At 44.1% G+C, this 19,045-nt stretch overlaps 1 protein-coding gene across 1 annotated transcript; it reads right to left on the reverse strand.

Moving 5' to 3' along the window:
• Window positions 1–741: 741 nt before the first annotated feature.
• Window positions 742–17,106, reverse strand: NPEPL1 (aminopeptidase like 1). The gene is made up of 12 exons (XM_075720984.1): window positions 16,957–17,106; window positions 15,622–15,807; window positions 14,271–14,441; window positions 11,304–11,393; window positions 10,524–10,605; window positions 10,182–10,324; window positions 9,538–9,615; window positions 5,931–6,031; window positions 4,826–4,949; window positions 3,454–3,630; window positions 2,665–2,775; window positions 742–1,833 (listed from the first exon to the last, which is right to left on the reverse strand). Exons 1-12 carry the CDS (start codon window positions 17,104–17,106, stop codon window positions 1,675–1,677), a joined length of 1,572 nt encoding a protein of 523 aa, XP_075577099.1. The 3' UTR covers window positions 742–1,674.
• Between the last annotated feature and the right edge of the window lie 1,939 nt (window positions 17,107–19,045).

Raw genomic sequence — 19,045 nt, forward strand, 5'->3', positions numbered from 1 at the left:
GCCATTAGCTTCAGTGGTCAGACCGAGTCAGTAATGACGATAACTCTTCATCAATGCGTTCCCCACAACAGTTTTTGGCACCAGACAGTGCTTTATACTGAGTGCCTAGAACGACCAAAGGCAGAACCCATTCATCTCCTAAAACTACAACCATGTGGACCAGGGAACCAAAAGAGCACGGGAGAAGCAAATATAGGAAATAATGAAGTTCTGGGGTTTTTATTAAAAAGAAGTTACATTCTGCCTAAGAATCAAATACAGCCACAAAACCAAAATGAAAAATGTTTCTTCTCCCTTCTGCGTTAAGCTTTCCATGAGGTCTTTCATCAAAAAGATTCATGCCTAAACCAGACGCGTACCTCATTGTTGGAACTCCATCTAAAACCTATCACCAGTTCTCTCCAGAGATCACCTCTGACACGGGGAAAGGTGTCATTCATCACAACTCAGCTTGACTTTATCTGCAAAGCAGCCAAAAGCATGTGCTGGGTGGGATTTTTCACCATCAACACTGGTTGAGCCAAGAAGCGTTCCAAAGGCTGACGCTTGAACCACCGGGCAGGGACCAGCACTGATTAAAACTTGCTCATTCTGTTCCCAGCTCTGCAGCTGACATTACGGAAACTGGGGCAAGTCATTTTCCGTGGGTGCCCAAGCCAAACCAGTGCTTGTAAGCTCCTTGTGACTGGCTTATACAGAAACTAACACTACGCATCCCTGATTACTGTTGAATCAAACAAATGAAGTGAATCAGCGTTAAGTTCTTCAGAACTGCCCCAAACCATTCAGTATAAGCTGTTACTCTATTAAGTCTGCTTTCAGATGTACGAGTGCCAGGAAAAGGAATTTGAACAGAGTAATGATGTCGCGCACAAACTTTTGGAGCACTCAGTGTTCTCAGAAATGTAAATAACACCACGAAACGCCACATGGGATATGTAAGCTGCTTTAATAATAATAAATTTATTAAGTGGCAAGAAGCCACTCTGCTTTGTAAACCGATTTTACTCAATCACAGTCCCTCTATTTTTTCCTCATTTAACATGAATACATTCTGTAATTTGTACGTGAAAGATTTACGTAGAGATATGTTCTGGACCACTCTTGCTGACTTTACTGGTCAGAAAAACATCATACATGCGGAAACAGCACCTTATTAAAACTATAGGCCTTTTCTCATTACATCTCCTTTGCTGCTAAGCTAAATTGTCACCGAATAAGCCAAGTCTACAGAGGTTTCTTCCCTCGTCCTGTGTTCTGAGATGTAATGGGGCCTGCAGAAATGTCTGATAAAACCTCACATATAATAAGTAATTCAGAAGGCTTTGTAAAGCAATAGCTGCAGTTGCTTCTTCAGGCTAGAGAGAGCTTCTCATGCATTAATGCACTTAGTCAGGTCTTGTGAGGAGCTCAGAGGAGGATGTGCCCTCTTCCTGATACAGTTAGTTGAGCCTGGACTCTGCACCACTGGTATTGTTCAGCAACTGTGTGCACCAATAATTTAAAAAGAACCCAAGAAATCAGGCTGTTTTTATCAGAAACAAGTAATAAATCTTATCATGATAGTAAAAAAAAAAATGGCAATTTCTGATGTGTGACATTTTCATTGCTTGAGAATGAATCAGTGCAAAGTGAGGTAACCCATGCACCCCGTCACTTAGGGCTGGGGGCGCATTAAACCAGGCGCCGCCTTTTCGAATCCCTCTCCATATCTTCAGTGGGAGAGTCTCCATTGCACCCTAGAGGGGACACCAGGTTTAGCAAAGGGTCTTCCGATGCCCCTCCAAACAGGGACAGCAACAAAGCCACGCCATAGCCAGTAGCTCGTTCACCCTAGGGAAAAAAAAAAAACCACAACACACAACAATTCACACTTCAGATTGTATAATTTGAGTCTAGTTTTAATTTACCTACTCACTCAACAAGAGCAGCGATGGCGCATGGCCACAGTGAACACTCGGGGTCCCTGGCAGGCCTGCTCAGCTTGTGCTTCTGTATCCTCTCTGCTATTGGAACCCGTCCTGGTTAGGTTAAACCAACACATCGGTTGATTCACATGAGAACAGAGCTCACACTGACTCGAGGGTGGATTTACACTAGCATCGTTCAGGGCAGGGAATGTTCCATCCAGCATGAGCATGGATTTGGAGTATGAGCTGGATAAGTTGGGTTTAAAAAAAAGGAGACGGGGGGAGTAAATTGACTTGTTTCATAGGAAAAAAGAATATAGACAAGTTCCATCAAAGGGAGGAGTGGAAATCGCCAAGAGGAAACAAATGGTTTCTCTGCTGCAGGTCAGCAGGCAGGATGATCAACTCTGGCCAATTGTCTTAAAAAAATACGGGTGAAAATGGAAGGCTAGGATTATTGCCATGAACAGAAAGCAGGCAAGTTGTTGAAGTTCACAATGCTAAAGATATTGATGATTAAAGTGACCATTAGAATATTTTAAAACGAAAACTACGAACAGATAAAGCTACTAAAAACAAAGGAAGTCCCAACACAGATGAAGAGTCAATACTTTTCGAGAAGAACTCTTCTCCCCCTAATTCTCTCACTTTGAATTTGATGGCACAGAATTCAGAGTATCTGCAGGCACAAGCAGTTTTCTTCACCCAGCTTGCTCGCCCAGGAAAATGTCAGAAGTCATATGAACATACTCACTGCATGAACAGGTGCAGCAATGTCTATATGGACCCAGACTCCAGGCCAGTCGAAGCCAATGTGAGAAGCAATGAAGAGCCCAGCACAGGAGCTTGGAGTATTGTCTCGGTCCTGTAGAAATAACAAAAATACAGTTGGTCTTGCACGAAAAGAAAACGTCAATGTTTTATTCTTGCCTACAGAAGAGACAGTTGTGCAAATCTAGTTCAAAGCTTAATGAATGGCCCTAAAGCACAGTCTTGCGAACGACTGTACTGTAAATCCTTTGACCTGATCCCTGGTAGCGGTCTGGCCCTGCTCAATGCCTCTTCTGCCCAAGCTCCCTTCTGCAGCGTTTTTGGAACTTGGCGCACATGGTAACCCTCAAACGCAGCAAAAGCAGCTGCAGCAATCCCCGACGCCTCTGTCCTCAGTTTCCTGGTTTCTGCATTCCCAGTTACTGTCTCTGTTGATTATGTATGATCTAAGGAATACTCATCTCTACTTCTTAAACGGTCCCCATCCAGGAGTTTAGCATTCATCTTAGGGCCATGCTAAAAAGGCAAGCAACCAAAAGATACCTTTGCAGCAAGCTACCCTGTTTAAAAGTGATGCTAAATATCAGTGTAGTGACCTGCAAAACCCCCAGGTAAGAGACCCTGAAGACCATAACTAGATGGCCCATTTCTAAAAGATTACAGCCCACATGAAGAGCTTTCTGCCAGCTATCAACAGGCCAGCACATTATCTAGAAAACACACATTTGTATGTAATAAATGAAGTTTAGAAGAAAAAAAAAAAAAATCTTACTGCCACAGAGTTCTTCATATCAGCTACAGCAGAGGTAAATTCACTGAAGTGGAGCTCAGGGCAATACACAAGAGGATGGACCAAGTCTCCACAGTTCCTGCCAGCTTTAACACAAGCCTTTTCCCACTCCTCGTTATTGGTAAGGACAGCAGCGTGATACTTTCCTGTAGCAACTCCCTATTGAGATATAAGACAAAATCAGGAAGGGTTCGTCTTAACTGTGCTGGGTAGGATAATTCTGTACTACTCCCCCTCAGCATTAACACCTGTTTTCCATCTAACAAAACCACCAAGAAAAAACATGTCTCAAGACTACTCCACAAGAAGGTACTGTTACAAATGTGGACAAAGACATTGTAGCTACTGCTGAATCCTTTAAAATTTCTGAAAATCCATTCTGCAGTGAAATAGTCAGCATTTGTCTGGCCTATTCAAACCACTGTCCCACAAAAATATTTCTTCATAGTTACTGAACAAGCAAACTGTATCACTTTACAATTATTTATCCTTAGAAATAAAATTAAATCAGCAATGAATTATAAATAAAACATCTAGCGCACACACACACAGAGGATACCCCAGCAATGTGTGTCAATCACACAAACAGTTTGAACGTAAAATCCTCATTCACTGGAAAGGTTGCTTCCTTCCAAATACACAAAACCCAGAAGGCACCATCACATCAGTTTTCCAGTAGGACAATGATGGGAAACTTTCAAAGGATTGATGTTTACACCAACATATACAACATTCATGCTTCTAAAATTTGCCACCATTTCTCCTCCTGATATGAAGACCAATTCATTTTCTAGAAAATTAAACCACAAGAATTGCTGCTCATCAATATAACCTTCTATAAAACAGGAACAGATTTCAAAAAACAATAGCTTTACATTTGTACCCTTGTGTCATTCTGTGTATGACTTACAATGTAAGCCATTTTTATGGACAAGAAAATTTCTAATCGCTATCATCAAATCAGTTTTGCTAATTATAAAGCTACTGAATTGCTAACATTGAATACGGGATCGCTTACATCAGCTGCTAGTGTCATCAGAAGAATTCCATTTTTTCTTTAAGTATGCAAGTGCATGAAAGTTGCATAAAGAATGAAAAAAAAAAAACCTGCTTGAGTAATGCAGTTATAAATGTAACATATTCATGGCACATGTCATGTGCACAGAGGATTACAGTTTACTGGGGTTGCTGTTGGCAACTTTCTCTTGCACAAGTTTTGGAAGCCACCATCAGCTGCAACAGTTCACAGTATCTACGTTCCACCAAAGGCTAGCAGGACAGAGGCAAGGAAGTGCACGATGTGCAGACAGTAAAAGGATGCACCCCCTGTCCACGAGCCGTTCTGTACCAGTACCTGAGCTCCAGTAAGAGTGGCCATATCGAGAATGATATCAGCTCCAAGATCTTTGCATGCGTAAGCTACTCCATCAGCCAGTATCAGTCTACCTTCTGCATCAGTGTTATTGATTTCCACAGTTCTAGGAAGAACAGAGAGCATTTAATGCAACAGTGCTTCAGGCCGGAAGTTAAGACTCATCCATCTGGACGAGAATACTGGATGAGAAAGCAGACTCAAAGCTAAGGTGCTTTCTTGCTTGACTCTGCAAGTCTGTACGGCTGCTTATTCCCCAGCTGCAAGCATCCGGGCAGCACACACATGGAAAGGGTTATAATAGTACAACCCTCACGGTTGGGTCTTCCTGGTGGGCCTGTACAATGCCCAGCATGTCGAGCTGGGATTTTACAAATTACTGCCATACAAAGAAGTATCATACTCTGCTTAGAACAAGAAGAGATTCTTATACAGTGGTAGCCTGCCTCTGCGACTGAGACAATATAGACTACAGATGGACACAGAAAACCGGTGGTACTGGAAAAAACGCCCAAACCTCAGTGCTTTAAGGGAACTTTAGCTCGTGATATGTGGTGTGTATTTTGATGTGTATTTACATATCCAACAGGAAATCTAAGCACGCTTAAAACTCACTACTATGGCTGCCTGAAATACTATTATCAATACTTGGGGAAGCTGATCATAGAATCATAGAATCATCTAGGTTGGAAAAGACCTTTAAGATCATCCAGTCCAACCATTAACCTACACTACCAAGCCCACTCTAGACTAATCAAGGGTAGACCAGACTAAACCATATCCCGAAGTGCCACATCTACCCGTTTTTTAAACGCCTCCAGGGATGGTGACTCCACCACCTCTCTGGGCAGCCTGTTCCAATGCCTGACCACCCTTTCCGTAAAGAAATTTTTCCTAATTTCCAGTCTAAACCTCCCCTGGTGCAGCTTAAGCCCATTTCCTCTTGTCCTATCGCTAGCTACTTGGGAGAAGAGACCAACACCCACGATGAGGGACAGGTTCACAATCTGCATGGTACTCAGATAAACAGAGCCAAAGATGACGTTTCCTCTCAACGTTTCTGTGAAAAGGATAGATACAATCTTACTTTCCAGAGTAAAGAACATGAATGTCATCAGGTCTTGTTGCACGTGGTCCGACTGCATTCTCGGCCAAACAAAAAACAGCATGAAGATTGTCTTTAAAACCCTGTAACAACAATAGGAGAGAAATGGCTTTTGATTCACATCAAGCTGATTTACTGGGACTGAAATCAAGGAGGGATTACGACTTCTTGACAGCAATGCCACTAATTACATGGGAAATCTGTAAGGAATGTCTTGTATCTTGAAGCTGAGGCCAAGAGCTATAGAAAGCAGGCGAGGAGGTAGCATCTAATACTGGTTTTGGAGTTCTCACTGGAGAGTGACTAAAAGCCTATATGCATGTGACAGACAAACGGGGAAGGGATCTAGAAAGCCCTTGTCAATTAAGCAGCGATCAGTACAATCTTCTCTCGGTGGCAAGGTATCCGAATTAAAACATCTTTTATATGCTGTGTGCAGGTGTAACTGGAGGGGGTCACATTTAGTCAAACCTGATTCCCTGGGAAGAGCACGTCCAGCTCTTTACAGCCAGCTCCAGTAAGATCTTCATGAGCACAACTCCAAAAGCCCACTGAGCTCACCAGGAAACTGCCAGGCTCACCAAAACCAAACCCTAAATCACTGAACTACAGTACCCCGTATGAAAATCAGCAGAATACATCTCCAAAGATGTGATGCTTCACTCATCTAATTTTAATACAACTGTAACATAGACTTACAACAGAGATCACAAACAACATGTCTGGACTGTGTAACTCCTCTACCTTTGTAGCTGCAAGGGAAAGATCCAAGCAATGGATGCTTTCAACACGACAACTACAAAGGTTTGTGAGAGGACATAACACAACCCGTCAGGATGCTTGGGATTATTTTCCAAACCCTTTATTTTCCACTGCTTTGGAGACTAAATAAAAGCAGTGGCTTGATCGTGGCAATCCTGGAATGTGGTGGTACTCCATGTCTCAGTGGATCTCCCAGCTGCCAACAACAAAGCTCGCTGCCCTTCAGCATCCAACCTGTACCACATGTCAGATACACACTACCAGGATCTATCCTCTCTCTTTCCATGTAAAACCAAAGATATCCATGTTTGAGATTAATTTGGGTTGGTGGGTTTTTTGGGTTGTTTTGGTTTTTCTTCTTTTTTTTTTTTTTTTTGCGGGATGGGGTGGCTGTTTGTTGGGTTTTTTTAAATGTATCATTCCTGCTGGGAAGCACACAGCATTTTCAAAGTCTTTTCTTTTTTTTTCTTCCCTTAGCCTCCTCTCTTCTGGTATATCTCATTCTGCTTTACTTTGGTTTAAAATCAAGTGCTTATATGGTTATGGATGATATTTTAAAACGCATGATTTTGTTATTTATACAATGGCTGTATTGTGTGGAGGGACGCTAGGAACAGAAAGGAAGACAGAAGCATTTAACAAATAAAAATATAGTTCCTCCTCAACTGGGATAGCTAGCCTTAAACACACCAAATTCGTAGGGAATCCAGGGTCAGTTTTACTGTTAATCTCTTGATAAAAGTCCACAGCTGAAGAAATCTGGACTTGCTGAATCAGCTCATGTTCTGACGTCTACAGGGCAAATGTATCAATCAAAGCCTTTCGAAATTACAGGCAGTATCTAGAAGCCATAGAGTAACTTTGCAGTTTCTAGTCCAGCCAGTAGGCAAACAGCATTGTTGAGGAGATAACCTTCCATCTATGACCCTCTGCTCTTCCAAAATGGTCTGTGCAGCAAAACCCCTACTCTGTTCACAATCTCGCACCAGACTGTACCAAATTTTCCTCCTCCAAGTGGGAGATATGGTTAATCTACTGTCAAAAAGCAAAAACCCACTTCCAGCATCAGTTGCCTTTTCCTGAATCTCATTCTGTTTGTAGCTCTTTAAAAGCAGGATTCACCATGTTAACATATGGGATCAAGAAGGATTTCAACAGTTTAAGTGAATGTTTTTCTCTTCTCCCTTGTGTCGGAAAGCTCACAACTGATGAAATGCATCTTTCTAGGAAAAATCACTTGCTTAACTTTGCTATCCAAAGCCTTTTTAAATCACATTGTAAAATTGTTGAACAGCATGTAGGCAGATATTTTCTGAAGATGGATAATAACCTCTGCCCTTCTTCCCACGGAGCTTTCTATCCTACACACGTTTCCAACTTCAGTCTCTGTGACAAAGCATAGCTAATTTAAACCCCTTCCAGCTTTATATTATTCTTAAGAGCATTTAAAAAAAAAATAATCTTGAAACAGTAACAGCAAATTCTTTCCACTGCCTATCTGAATACATTTTCTATAGGGATTTCATTAACAGGTCTTCTTACATGAGGTTGTAAAATTAAGCAGTGAGATCATTCTTTTGTTTTTAACATATAAAGGCACAGATTTTTTGTGGGGTATGACAACTTCTTCAGGCTCAGTTTGTCCAAACATATTACTGCCGGTTTATTCATTGTTGCAATAATTGCATATAAAATGACAGATCACTTATGTTCACACCGATTGTGATTGTGAATGCAACTCAGTGCAGATAATTACACACAAAACTACTTTGGAAACAAGGACTGAATCACCGAAAGAAGGTACCAATATCCATGCCTTTCCCAGACTCTCCCAAAGCATTTTTTAATTTCTAGCTCTTGCCTTTTGCAAACGTGTGATCTAACTTTCTGAAGGACTTAGTTATGGCAAGCTAGCCGTTCTGCCTAAGATGCAGCTCACGAATCTGTTTCCAATTTTAAGTCTCTGCAGATAACTGTGAAGTTTATAATCTTTCCACATCAAACATGCTGCTAGGGCCAAGGCACAGAGCTAAACTGTTGAGAAATGGGAATTTGGCACTGATCATTCCCTGGACAAAGCTCCCATCAGATCTATGCATTAATCTGCAGCAGTAAATGTTCTTTGAACTTTGGATACTCCTTGGAGGCAGCAGCTGCTCTGTCAGCAAGACTTAGTCACTGGATTTGTGGAGAGGGCAGAGTTTTATTGGCAGCAGCCACTTCTTTTCCCCAGTTCGTATTGTTAAAGTGCAATATGCATTTTTTTTTTTTTAGTTCTTCATATTTCAATACCTGGCTTCCTCTCGGCTCCCCTACTACTTTCTGACCACAGGAGCAGACCAACAAGCAGCTGATGAGGTTAGAGCTGCCACTTCCCCAGTAGGTTAATATTAGAACTGGCACAGGATTTGGAATATGGACAGACTTCATATCCCAGAGTCACTCATCCCCTTCTTCGCTAAGGGGATGACAGCTGCCCCAAATCCCACAGCTTAAACAAAATCAGCACTGGATAACTCAGGTATAAACCCGATTCAAGGAACTAGAAACCACTCAGTCTGCAGAACAAACCCTGAAATTCAAGAAAGACTGTTAAAAGAAGAAATTAGCACTCAAGGAATTTCTCACAATTCTCAAGATCCCAGTAAAGATTTGAAATATTCTCCTGAAATATCAGAAAGAGCAGAGTGGCTCAAGATCACTAACACCAGTGGCAGGTCAGAACTTCAGGATTAGACTGGCTCCCGTATCTGGGAATATATCCAAAAGCCAGACTGCTCCTTGGCAATACTGGGCTACATGCTATCAATTAACACATTTTACTTACTTGCTTTACAGTGGCTTTGAAGGCACCCAAAATAGCAGCTGCTCCACCACAGTCTCGTTTCATTCCAGGCATAGTAGTCTGTTTAAACAGAACCACAGATTTTTTTTTTTTTTTTCTTCCTTTAAAAGAGAATTTCACAGTAATACCTGCTAAAGCTAGTATTTCTGATGCTGCTGTAACTCTGGTCTTGACAGTGCTGAGCCGTAACAGAAACACAGAACACGTGCATCTGCTTATTGGTGGATCTTGCCTTAGAATTGGAAAATACTAAACCTCTGCTGCTAATTTCTTAGAAAAGAAAAAAGAAAAAGGTTGTTTACAAGATTCACACTGAGGCCAACTCAAATGGGTTTTGGATCTGTCTCCAAAATCAGAAATTGTAAACGTCTTTGTTTCTAGCTTTCTCTTAGCAGTGGGCAATACTTAAAGGGTAAAATATCAGGCAGCTATTTAACTGCTCTGTAAAGTGTTCCTTGAATCATATTTGTTCTTCTCCCCTGGTAGTTTGTGTCCATACGGATGACAGTAGACCAAGTGTTTACTCAAATAAACAGACTTTGCTTTCCTACAGACATTAACTGAATTATTTCCATCAGAAAACAACACTGTAAGCAAAGGCAGCAGAAAAACAAGTGTTTATGTACCTTTCCCTTAATGCTGAGTCCTCCAGTGTCATACACAATACCTTTGCCCACCCATGCAATGGTCTGCGTGGCACCATCTGGAGTGTGACTGAGAACTGCTAGGGCTGGAGGATGCAGAGCTGCCTTGCCAACTCCGTAGATACCTGGAAAACAAGAGAATTAAACCACTTGTGGGGAAGAAAGACTGTGGGGAGCAATCTGTGGCTATTTTCTGTAAAACTTCTTGGAATGCTATGGACAATAAAATTGTTTCAAAAATGAGCAAATAAAACATTACAATGGACGTGGCAAAACATTCCAATTAACTGCTAGGAAAGAAGCTGAATATTCAACAAGATGTACCTCCAAAGCCTCTCTCTTTCAGCTCCTCATCTCGAATAATGGTAGGAGTAATCCCAAGATCCTTGCCAACTTTTTTGATTTCCTTAATCATTAAAAGAAAAAGGACATTGTCAGTCAGTCATCAGAAGGACACATTTGTGTCTTTCCACATATATGAGTACCCACTTAAGGGTTTCGTGTGATTTTTGCATGCATACACATACAAACATTCACCATGTTGGGAGTGGTGCTGGTTTTCCAATGGGCTGATTCCACTGAGACATCCTTGACTTACTATGGCATGAAATACAGATTTGACCTTTAAGCTCTGCCAATAAAAGAAATCTTCAGAGGTAAAGGCCAGCTGTTCACTCTAGCGAATCACGGTGCAATAGAACAGGAATACTTTCCCTCTCAACAGCTTTCCAGGTCTATATGATAAAACTCATTTGGAAACATGTCAACTTCTCTCCCATAATTTCAGAAACTCCTTATCATCATCGGGCTTAAGACAACACTAGCATTGGCAAAGAAGCCAGCGCCATGACCGAATCAAGAACTCGTGTCTTCTGACTGCCAGTGCCTTACCCCGAACTGTATGCTCTGCCTTCTTCCAACTTATGAAAGTTCTACGAAATATTAAAGGCCAAAGAAATAGCCTCAGCATCCTTGGACAGGTTCTTTGATGTGCTTCCCACTAGCTGACATACAGGTTTTGCTAAGAGATAGCAACACTACTTCTTGATTACTGTAGTCTAGACTTACAATTAGTAACTCTTACTCATCAGGTGTATTACCTACCTCCAGGAAGTTATCTGTGTTCATCTCATTGCATGGGGTGTCCACAATTCGAGCAGCCAGCCTGACTCCTTCTGTAGCACTTGCCAGACACTATGAAAAGAAGTGAGGACACCTGAGAATGGGCCTTGGTTTGGCTGGTTTTCTGCATAGCTTTGCATTTAGTCCTATGCAGCCTACACCAGATGTGTGGTTCCTCGGGAGCAATTAATGCTTAACTGCAACCGATCACAGGCAGTTGTACGGTATTAAATAATGTCAAACAAGCTAGCCATACGGTATTAAATAATGTCAAACAAACTAGCCATTATTTTTTGTATGTGTTGAGCTTAAGTTATTTTTCCCTGTGCTCTCATTTCTAAGCAACCGTATTCCTTCCCACAGTGAATTGATATTGCAAAATCAGTAGACTTCTCCACTATCAAATTGAGACTGAGAAGGCAACGTGAAAAAGATCTGGTCTGGCATCATTTGCTGTGGCCAAATCAATTCACAGTGTAAGGACACAAAGTATGAAGGAAAAGATACTGTAAGAAAAAAAAAATCCTAAAGCTGCAATTCTGTGAATTTCAGATGCCTCAGCACCATATCCTTTATCAAATCCATTGCCAATTTTTTTTAAGGGATTTGTATAACCTCACTGACTGATCAGCTAAGTGAATGTCCACCTGTACTGAAGCACAGAACCTGGAGCCAATTCAGGAAGTCACAATGAGCTCGTAGGCTGCTCGGGTTGGAAACCTGCAGAGATTATGTAATCTACAACATGGGAAACCGCAAAGTTTATATATGGTAGGCAGAGCGGCTGAGCGCAATAAAGATTACTACCATAAGACATTCTATATGGCAGGCACATGGGGAATGTGGAATATTTCATATTTGCGTAAAACATGCATGCATCTGTTTCCTCATTCCTGTGGCAAAATGGACTGACCCTCACCTGGATCGAGTAAAAACTTATCTAAGCAAGAGCGGACAGAATCAAAATGGTCAACAGTGAGCACACTGAGGCTGTTTCTTAAAGAAGGATCCTCCTGGCAAAAAGGACAATGATGGCACCAGACACTAAGCTTCAGCTTTTAACTCCTGTGAATCAACAACTTGAAACAAAAAGACTGGGTGGAAGGAAACTTTGTTCAAGCTTTCCAGTAGCCACACTACACCAAAGACCACACACAGCAGACGGGTGAGTCAAGATGGGTTTCAAAGGAATCTGATGTGTTGGATAAGTCATTCGTGCTGAGGTATCTGAAGTTTGGTTTGGCCAGACTGGCCTAAGGACTCTATATATTCTGTAGCCCAGCAGACTCATAAACCTTGGCTGGCTTTGGAATGGTGCCTGATTCCCTACAATTACTTTTGATTGCTATACTTCCCCTAAAGGGATAAGGACCTCCTCAGGAGCCAAACTAGGTTTGGAATGATTCCCTGCTAGGGCCATGCAGGTAAATGGAGGTGCTCTAACCCAAAGGCCAAGTCTGAGGGAAACAACAGAAATAAGTTGTGCCTGGGTTTGGCTTCCAGGGTACTCAAGAGAACCTGGATAATGGCAACCTTTAGTAAGTGCCTTGTAAAACTATGACAATCCCTCCTAGTCCTCACCAGAAAATATCCCAGACAATGCAATAGGTGCAAAATACAGCAACATGCCGAGGCAGAGGATTAGCTAAAAAAATCCTACCATGTGCCTCTTCCATGCTCTACATTAGCTGTCTGGTGCCAGCTGAATTTAAGGAGTGAAAACTTAGCTTGGAGAAAGCCAGTAACAGTTTTGGCATTGACATCAAGGGGAAGAACAGGAGGTAGAAATTATTTCAGCTTTGTTTTTTAGTTATAAATAACCCAAGTGGTTTGGAATCTACCTATCTGAAGGAACTATTTTGACACCAGTTTTCTTTTTTTTTCTGATTTGGGGCATGGAAAAATTGAGTGATCAACAGTTGTACTCATAGCATGTCTTTGTCAATTCCCTAAAAACTGGTCTGGCATCATTTGCTGTGGCCAAATCAATTCACAGTGTAAGGACACAAAGTATGAAGGAAAAGATACTGTAAGAAAAACAAAATCCTAAAGCTGCAATTCTGTGAATTTCAGATGCCTCAGCACCATATCCTTTATCAAATCCATTGCCAATTTTTTTTAAGGGATTTGTATAACCTCACTGACTGATCAGCTAAGTGAATGTCCACCTGTACTGAAGCACAGAACCTGGAGCACTGAACGGCAAGTTGCCTAACAGCTTAAGTGCAAACCCTGGAATAGCTTTTAAGTTAGGATCTCAAAGAGGAATGACATAGCATACTAAAAGTTACCTGATGTGAGTTTCCTCTCTCTGATAGTCAGGTGCAAGGGAAACAGTCTTTGATCATCTGCTACGGAAAGATGACTTAGACCTATTTAACTGTTATGTATAGCTCATCTCCAAGCTGTATAATTTCTTAGGCTTTTGTTTCTGCCAGAAAAACTCAGCCAAAGAGGTACATCAGACGGAAATATCAGAGGCCATATGTGATCCCAGAATAAGCAACTTCTAGTGACCTGACTGTAACATTCACCTGCATGGCCACATACAGATTTTGCCCAGGTCAAAGAAAGTGGGAAGCCCACACACCAAAGGCAATGTAATATTAAAGGCTAAAAACCCCACTATTTGCATCTACGATAAACATGAGAAAAGAGACATTTTCTTTGTGCTACTTGTTGTTTGCTGTTTTCCACCCCTGAAATCTAAATTCTGAGTAACATTTTCAGCCTTTGCTGCCGTAATATGCTCGATATTTCTAATCACAGGTGCTGTGAACTGACCAATTTCAAGGAACTTTGACCTAGGACAATTTATTACTTTAGATACAACACCTATTCCATATGTAGCCTGAGAGAGATGTATTTGTGCATGCAACAAACTGAAGGTAAAAAAATACTTCAGGGAATAATGGAAAAAACTGACGACAGAAAAACCCAAAATCTTACTTTAAGTGTTGCCACTTCTATTGGTCCATTGTTTTGTCCAACCAAGAAAAACTCTACTGTTACAGTTTTCTTCTCTGTGCGTCTTGATGCGCTGGACCGATGTGTGAACAACGGGAAAGCCCTGGCCAACGCACAAGCAGAAGCGAAGACTTCAGACCGCTCGCAGACCATCTGAAACACGAGCCAGAAGACAAGTCAGGCAACATTAGGGATGGGGAAGCCTACATTTAAAAGGATCTGTTACCTGTGATATTATTGAAGAGGAGGGGAAAAAACAGAAAGGGGGGTGGGTGGGAAATAACTGATGTCTGACTCAAGACATACTCATACATCATGTTTTGCATGGATGGAGTGGCAGTACAAACAGTACTACATTGAACCAGTTCAGCTCATTTCCCATATGGAAATGAATTACACCGCTGGACTTGAATGCGTGGGAATTAGTACATCCTTATAAGGGAGCTGGACCGCTTTAATTATACTACTGCAATTAACACAGGTTAGCCTACAGATCAAGACAAAAAAAAAGCATGGGAACCACCAATATGTGTTCAAAGCAAATGAAACAAAGAGAGAAATGATATGAGAATGCGGCTAACAGTACGCCAAAGGCTTTTTAACATGTAGAATATTTTTTCTGAAGTTCATTACAGAAATTACCAATGGAAAGCAGTTTTAGCTAAGCATTTTCAAACTCAACTATAAGAAAAAAATCAAGTAGAGTTATTACTCTTGCAAATAAGTTTTCCAAGTGAAGAGTATAATTAGTTTTTGTTACTGACACTAACTGTGTGAGTCTTCTCCTAGAAGACTAGAAATCTGAATTAATCTGCAGAAGCCATAGAAACAAATAACAAATTCATCAGGCTCATACAGAAAATGACCAAAGCAGTCCAAGAGCTTGTCCTGCAAAGGATTGGCATTGGAGTGTTAGTTTGCATTAAGACTTTTCAAACTCATTGAATAACACAAACAAGGCAACTTAAATGGCTTATGCAATTATAGACAGAGCACCCTGCACGCAGGCTACATCAGTCTTCTAAAGCATGTGCTAATGTCATAAATCCTAGCTCGAAAAAAGCCACTAACAGTTCCCTTTGCACGAATATTCCCAGTTGAAGGCATTCCATGCATATCCGACCTTAATTCCCTCCAACTGCTTGAGTGTGCATAAGCTATTATAGTGAGGTCTTGTTTACATGTCAGTGCAAAACCGCTTATAAATGTCAGTATAATTATATCGGTAAAGCTTGCCCATCTCCAGTCTCCTTGGATACGGCTAAAATCATGAAAAGTCAAGAAAATACTTGACTAGGCATTTCACCAGAAGCATTTTCCAACACCCACTTACAACAATACATCTGTTGACACCTCCTGGAAGGCAATTTCTAACCAGCCGGGTGATGAACTGAGCTGCAGACGGACTATTGTGTCGGCTGACCCTGGAAGGCAAAGCGGCCACAGTGGCGTAATTCAGGTAGAGAGGACAGCTGTCGGTGGGGTTTGGATTCAGAGTGCTTAAAGCAGATTGCCATATCTGGGGAGAAAAGAAGAATTTAAAAAACTGTATCAGACTTTTCTTTCCGTCTCAGTCCCGCTGTATTTAGGCACGCTTTAATTACAGGGTTTTAGGTGTTGGGATACAAAGAAATTGTGTGCAGACTTTAAATGCAACAACCTCTAGAGTGAAAAGAAAGAGGAAATGCGGGGAACCTGTTCATGAACCAGAAAATACAAATGCGCCTTCCGTTACAAGCATCTCTTTTAAGCCACATGAATTGCAATTTAAAAACACACCATACAGTGCAAAGAGCTTATTTTAAGTTGAGAGGGTTTTCCTCGTGATAAACAGGTGGATTGATTTACTAGTCCCAAGTTATTGTTTCACACAGCAATTTAACTAAAAACAAACAAACAAACAAAAAAAGAAGGCTAAATATTGCCCTAAGAGACTCCGGAGTCCAGCAAAAAAAAAAAAAAAAACCAAAAAACAAACCCTGCCGAACACCTAGCGGCCTAAAGCCGCGATGCAAAACATTTACCATCTCCCCGCAAGCCAACGCCGTGGAGGCACCGCCGGCCCGCAGAGCGCTGAGGCAGGGCCGGGGCAGCGCCGCCCCCGACCCCCGACCCCGGGCCCCGCGGCCCCGGTCGCTGCGGCCGCCCCCGCGCCAGCCCCGAGGGCAAGGCACCTTCCACCCGCGGAGGCGGGCGCGGGGTGCGGGGGCGAAGCCGCGGTGCCGCACCCGCGGGGAGGGCGGGCTGCGCCGCTGCCCCGCCGCAGCAACAGGCTCCCGCCGGCCCGAGCCCGGCCCGCTTCCCCTCGGGGCCGCTCCGAGGGGGTTTCACGGGGTAAAACCCGCCGGCGCCGGGCTTCCAGGCCGGGTCCCCCGCCCGCGGGCCCGGCAGGCTCCGTCCCCGCCCCCCTCGCCGCAGCAGGCCCCGGCGCCGCGCCGGCGGCCGCAGGCCGGGCGAGCCCCCGCCTGCCCCGCACCACGAGGCCGCTCGGGGCCGGGCGGGGAGACGCGGCCCCGGGGGGGCCCCGCGGGAGCCCGGGGGCGGTGCCGGGGCGGGGGCCGCGCTCGCCCCCCCCCCCCCCCCCCTTCCCGCACCGGGGCCGCCGCCTCGGGGGTGCGGGGCGGGACGCGGCCGGCGACACCGCGCTCCCGCCGCGGCGCGGCCTCACCTCCTCGGTGACCCGCGGCTGCAGCTTGCCCCGCAGCTGGGCCCAGGGCAGGCGGTGGAGGTTGTGGAGCTGGCCCAGGACCAGCAGCGGGCGGCTCTGCGGGTCCGCCTCGCCGGCGCTGGCCTGGAACTCCAGCTGCACGTTCGCCATCTTCCTGCCCCCGGCCCGGCTCGCCTCGGCCCGGCCCGGCCGCACGGCTCCGCCCCGGCGCCCGGCGCCGGCTCCTCGGGGCGGGCACCACGGCAGCGCGGGCGGCCCCCGGCGGCCGCGCCGGGCACGGCAGGCGGGCGAGGCGCCGGGCCGGGGCCGGGGCCGGGGCCGGGGCCGGGCGGGGCGCGGGACCCGGATGGGGCGGAGGGAGCCGGCCCGGCCCGCGGGGCCTCCCCGTCCCCGTCCCCGTCCCCTTCCCAACCGGCTCCCGGTGCCGCGGGCCCGGCGCCCTCGGCTCTGCGGCCGCGTCGGGGCGCCCGGCACAGGGCCCGCGGGTACCGGCCGTGCCGCTGCCTGCGCTGGCAAGGAGCCTTGTGCCGGGCCTTTGCGCCTGACCCCAGTCTCAGGAAACGCGCGAGTGGATCAGGGGGTTTGCAGTTAAACAGGTTGTAGAGGAAAACGGGGGGAAAAAAAAACAACCCACACGGTAACGCCGGTGTGCAAAGTGCGGGATCCCGTGTCCTGCTGCACGCATCGAGTCGTAGGGAGCGTTACCAGAGAGGGAAAGGTACCGGTGCTGAGCCAGCTACCTCCGTGTACAGCTGAAACGCCATTGTCTCAAGCTGAAAGTCTGTGTTCCCCCTTCATCATACCACTTTAGGATAGAAATGCTTCACTTTGAAAGTGTGAAGCTACACAGGGCCAAAAAAAGGAAAAAGCTGAATTCCTCTTTTCCTCATGAAGTTAAGTATCGGATAAAAAGTACTGCTAAAAACATTCCAGAAAGAGGGGAAAAAGCCAAAATATGCTCCAAGGTACAGGATGGGGATTCACTAAAAGGAAACAATGTTTTCCAAACACCAGCTTTAATAGTAAATGTAAAAGTTTGTTTTAAATATAATGGGGCATCCTCCTCTTTTTATATTTGCCAATCGCCTATTAATGTTAGGTTGGTAGGGTATCGATACTCAATCTGCAGCTATGAAAGCTAGGAAAATCTAAACATCAGAAAGGGAGTGCACTTACACTTGCTGTGAATGCTGATGCATATAATGGAAATACCTCTAAAAAGAAAAAAAAAAAAATTAGGTTGAATTGCAGAAAAAGCTTCCTAAGAGTAAGGTCTTATTTGGTCTCTGAAGGGACAGTAAGGAAACTTTATTGCCCGATACATTTAAAATTAGCCTGAATAAAAGATCTAGCAAAATCTGTTGCAGAGGTCAGTCATGCATCCTCACAGACTGGGCAGGAAAACTCAATAAACAAGGTCCGACTTTCCAGAGTCTCTTTACTGAGCCACAGAACTGTTTAGGGGCTCGCTGTTGCTCCAAAACGTACAGTCAGTGTGGGAGGCATGGAAGACAGTAACACACAGCAATTATTTCAGGATTGAGACACTCAAAAGACTCATCCAGGCAGTAAGCTCCTAGTCACGGAGTACAAATCCTGCTGTTCCCGCTACTGCAAGAATATCAATACATATCAATACAATCGCTGTCCCCAACTCCACATTGTCTGAAGGGTAAACAGAGCCGCAGGAAATACTCATCTCGCCCTCAATCCTTCCTTCGTTAAAGTTAAGGACAGCAGAGGAGGGTCCTAGTCGAGGCAATAGACTAAGAGAATCAGCTCTAGCTACAAAACAGAAACTTTCTACGTACGGTCCACTAACAGCAGCTGCAAACACTTCCACTCGTATGAGCCACAGTGGAAGCTGCAGCGTGGGCCAATCTTCCATGGCCACTCCAGTTACTGACCCTCTACAAGTACTTATGGAATGAAGCCACTCAAACCTAATCACAGATAATCCATCATAATTAATATGCAAAATCATAATGGATTCCCTGTTTTAATGAATTTTAATTTATCTAGGAAGGCTGTTGGGCTTGGGGTTTGTTTGGGGTTTTTTGTTTTTGGGTTTTTTTTTTTTGAGATTACA

This window comes from Pelecanus crispus, chromosome 14 (genome assembly GCF_030463565.1).
Source record: "Pelecanus crispus isolate bPelCri1 chromosome 14, bPelCri1.pri, whole genome shotgun sequence".
NCBI lineage: Eukaryota > Metazoa > Chordata > Aves > Pelecaniformes > Pelecanidae > Pelecanus > Pelecanus crispus.

Coding starts and splice junctions, on each gene's coding strand:
- NPEPL1 (XM_075720984.1), bottom strand. CDS start 17,106: ATGGCGAACGTGCAGCTGGAGTTCCAGGCCAGCGCCGGCGAGGCGGAC. Junction 3,631..4,825: donor CCACTCTTACTGGAGCTCAG/GTACTGGTACAG, acceptor ATATCTCAATAG/GGAGTTGCTACAGGAAAGTA. Junction 2,776..3,453: donor ATATGAAGAACTCTGTGGCA/GTAAGATTTTTT, acceptor TTATTTCTACAG/GACCGAGACAATACTCCAAG.